General features: G+C 44.8%; 1 protein-coding gene across 1 annotated transcript in view; it reads left to right on the top strand.

The window, feature by feature from the left end:
* The first annotated feature begins 615 nt into the window (after positions 1 to 615).
* Positions 616 to 3,376, top strand: part of ehd4 (EH-domain containing 4) — a 27,571-nt gene continuing 24,810 nt past the window's right edge. The window contains exon 1 of the mRNA XM_023424280.2: positions 616 to 1,104. Coding sequence (XP_023280048.1) covers positions 875 to 1,104 — 230 coding nt within the window. The 5' untranslated portion in view covers positions 616 to 874. The remainder of the gene's footprint in view (positions 1,105 to 3,376) is intronic.

Here is a 3,376-nt window from a genome sequence, read left to right as displayed (position 1 = left end):
TCTATCTGTCTGTCTGTCTATCTGTCTATCTGTCTGTCTGTCTATCTATCTATCTGTCTATCTATCTGTCTGTCTGTCCGTCCATCTGTCCGTCTGCCTGTCTGTCTGTCTATCTATCTATCTATCTATCTGTCTATCTATCTGTCTGTCTGTCCGTCCATCTGTCTGTCTGTCTGTCCATCTGTCTATCTATCTATCTATCTATCTGTCTATCTATCTATCTACCTGTCTGTCTGTATATCTGTCTGTCTGTCTGTCTGTCTGTCTGTCTGTCTATTATCCGCTGTACAAGCTTCTTTTGTGCAGTTTTTAAAAAAAATTACAATAAATATTTCATGTTTAGAACTTCATTCAGAATTTACGAAATTATAAAATCTTACTATATTATAATAATATAATATAATATATAAATCTATATTCATAAACAGAGCCCTTAGTCCACAGTCCAGCTGCAGATCACAGAAAACTATCTAATAATATACAAATGTGTGTGTGTGTGTGTGTGTGTGTGTGTGTGTGTGTGTGTGTGTGTGTGTGTGTGTGTGTGTGTTTATGCTGCGTCACAGGGGGAAGGGCGGTGCCCCCAGGTAGGTCCACCAGCAGCGGTCACACCACAAACACAGACAGAGGAGGCAGTGTGTTCACAACAGCGGAGACTCCCAGGGACCAAACACACACGCACACACACACACACATACACACACACTTAAACACACACACACACACACACGCGCGGACACTTTCCTCCGCTCAGCCTGAAGGACGAACTGAGCCGAAGAGGAGCCGAAAGCAATCGGAGCATTTGGAAACATCGAAACAGGGAAGTCGGAGTGGAGCGCGTCAGTCAGTGCGGATTAAAAGCCGGGCCGTCAGCATGTTCAGCTGGGTGAAGCAGGAGCAAGGTGGACGCAACAAGGAAGGGGAGATGTACCAGACGGTGACGGAGGGACTGCAGAGCCTCTACACCAAGAAGCTGCTGCCGCTGGAGGAGACATACCTCTTCCATGACTTCCACTCCCCGGCGCTGGAGGCCGCCGACTTCCAGAGCAAGCCCATGGTGCTGCTCGTCGGCCAGTACTCCACCGGGAAAACCACCTTCATCAGGTACTAACCACCTCCACCTCCACCTCCACCTCCACCGGGGTTCTGGTGCCGGCGAGGCCCGCTTTAAAGCTGTAGAACCCCGCTTGTATAATCACCAGTGCTCGCTGTGAGGTGTTGTGGGAGGAGAGGGAGTTACACCTTTTTTGTTTTTTTAATATCAGGTGTTAGATCACTTCACACACCTTTAGTTGAACTTCATACCAGACCTCATGTCAAAGTCAGACTGCTCAAGGCTCTCGTGCTTCTGAACAAGGATGGAGAAGTGGCAGAATATGATTATAAATTTCAAACTTACCTGTCGAGTCTTATGGTAAATACGGCTTCAATAAAAATCCACCAAAGCAAATGTTCATTTAGGAAAAGTTCAGTTTTAGATCTGACTCCCTCCAGTTGCATTTAACTTTAAATATGGTTAAAGGATGGGCTGTTCAGTGCACCAGGTTTATGCCGAAGTGAAGAATCTGCCTTTAGTAAATAGAAAATGTCTCTAATCTGAGTCTATTGAACATATTTGTGTGATCACCATCATGAGCTGTAAAACCCACTTGTGTCAGGTGTTAGATCAGTGATCACCTCCTACATCTTATACCAAACGTCAACCACAAATCAGCATATTTAAGGTTATTTCGCTCCTGGACAAGGATACAGAGGTGGCAGAGCACGATCTGAGATATCAAACAAACCCGTCCAGTCTCCCGGTGAATTCGGCTGACATCAAAACCCACCAATGCCAAACTGCATGTGGAAAAGTACAAATTGTTGACCTGCTTCCTCAGTTGATCGCTGCGCCCCTCGGTGCGTTCTGGCAGAAGGCGGCAATGGATGCAACAGGAAAACCCTCGAGGTGTAATTCAAAGATTAACTGGTCAGTGGCTCAGATTCACGCCGATGTGGAGAAAGTGCCTTTAGCAAATATATTAAGTGTCTAAAATCTTTCTTAACAGTGTGTGAAGCCTGGAAAAATAACAAGGTCGTAAAATGCAAACTTTTTCACAGGAGTTTGGTGAGTGTCCCTTAAAGGTCTTGACATTATTTAACCTTGGTAAGCTCAAAGAAACATTATTATTATTGTTATTATTATTGTTATGTTTATCGTGAAAGCCACTAATATAGATTTGGGGTGTTTCCATCCACCTGCTCACAGACAGAACTGACCTGTGAGCTGTAGTTGCAGCCAGTTTCAGATTACAGTGTCTTTACTGAATTTTCACTTGTGGAGTTTTGTTGTGCTGGTTAAACTCCCGCTCCAACAGTCTGCAGATTTAAACTGGGAGTGGAGGAAGTCCTGAAGTCCTCCGCTCTCATGTGGTGTTTGGTGTGGAAACCTACTGTGACTCATGTGTAACTTGGCAGCCAGTTGGTCCCAAACGTTTGCAAAGCGTGGAGTTGACAGCCGAGGCTCATGGGTACTGTAGTTGCTAGTAAACACACAGCAGAGAAGCGGTAATAATCAGTCAGCTCACTTGGAGGCTCGTGTGTTGACGGGGTGAAAGCGTCAGATCATCAGTTCTGTGTAAATGATCTGCCATTGTTCTGTGTATTTACACGGCATGTTCCTTTTGTTCTGCAGCTGCAGGCTGTTGTGATATTTCCTGAGTTTTTGTGGTTTGATCTGAAGACACGAGGAGACTGATGCAGGACAGACGGAGGGACGTCTGAGCTGAGGTTCAGCTTCACTGCCAAAATAAAACGCCGGGTCTCTGCCTCAAAGAGGACATGATCAATACCCAACTAATACTTCAGCTTGAAACACATATTTTTAGATTCAGTGTGACTGACGCCTGCAGAGGATATCACCATCTCTGACGTCCATCACCAGTTCATTTATATCAAATCTGTAGAAATCAGAGGAAAAAAAATTTGCTGCAGAACTTTATTCAGAAAACTCATGTTTCTACGTTTTCTTCAGTGTCACAGAGAAACAGTGAGTCGCTGCAGACTGGAGCTGATCACAGCTGATCACAGCTGATCACAGCTGATCACAGCTGATCACAGCTGATCACAGCTGATCCAGCTGCTGTTAATGAGACAGTTTGACGAGATGGAAACAGACAGAGACTCAGACGAACAGTGTTTGATGTCTGTACTGTCACTGTGTTTAAAGCGGCTGCTGTCTGTGCATCAAGGCCTGTTAACACCTGATGAAAAGAAAAACACCTTTTAGTCACTGTCAGGAAAGTGTCTGGAGATGATGGTGGCGAATGAATGAATGAATGAATGAATGAATGTCTGCACAGTTATATTGACATGAACCAGAGCACTGCGTATGCAT

This window comes from Seriola lalandi, unplaced genomic scaffold (assembly GCF_002814215.2).
Source record: "Seriola lalandi dorsalis isolate HSWRI2012SDOR001 ecotype SW California unplaced genomic scaffold, Sedor1 jcf7180002054734, whole genome shotgun sequence".
In the NCBI taxonomy this organism is placed as follows: Eukaryota; Metazoa; Chordata; class Actinopteri; order Carangiformes; family Carangidae; genus Seriola; species Seriola lalandi.
Note: the sequence above shows the minus strand (reverse complement) of the source record. Positions and strands in the feature narration are given on the sequence as shown.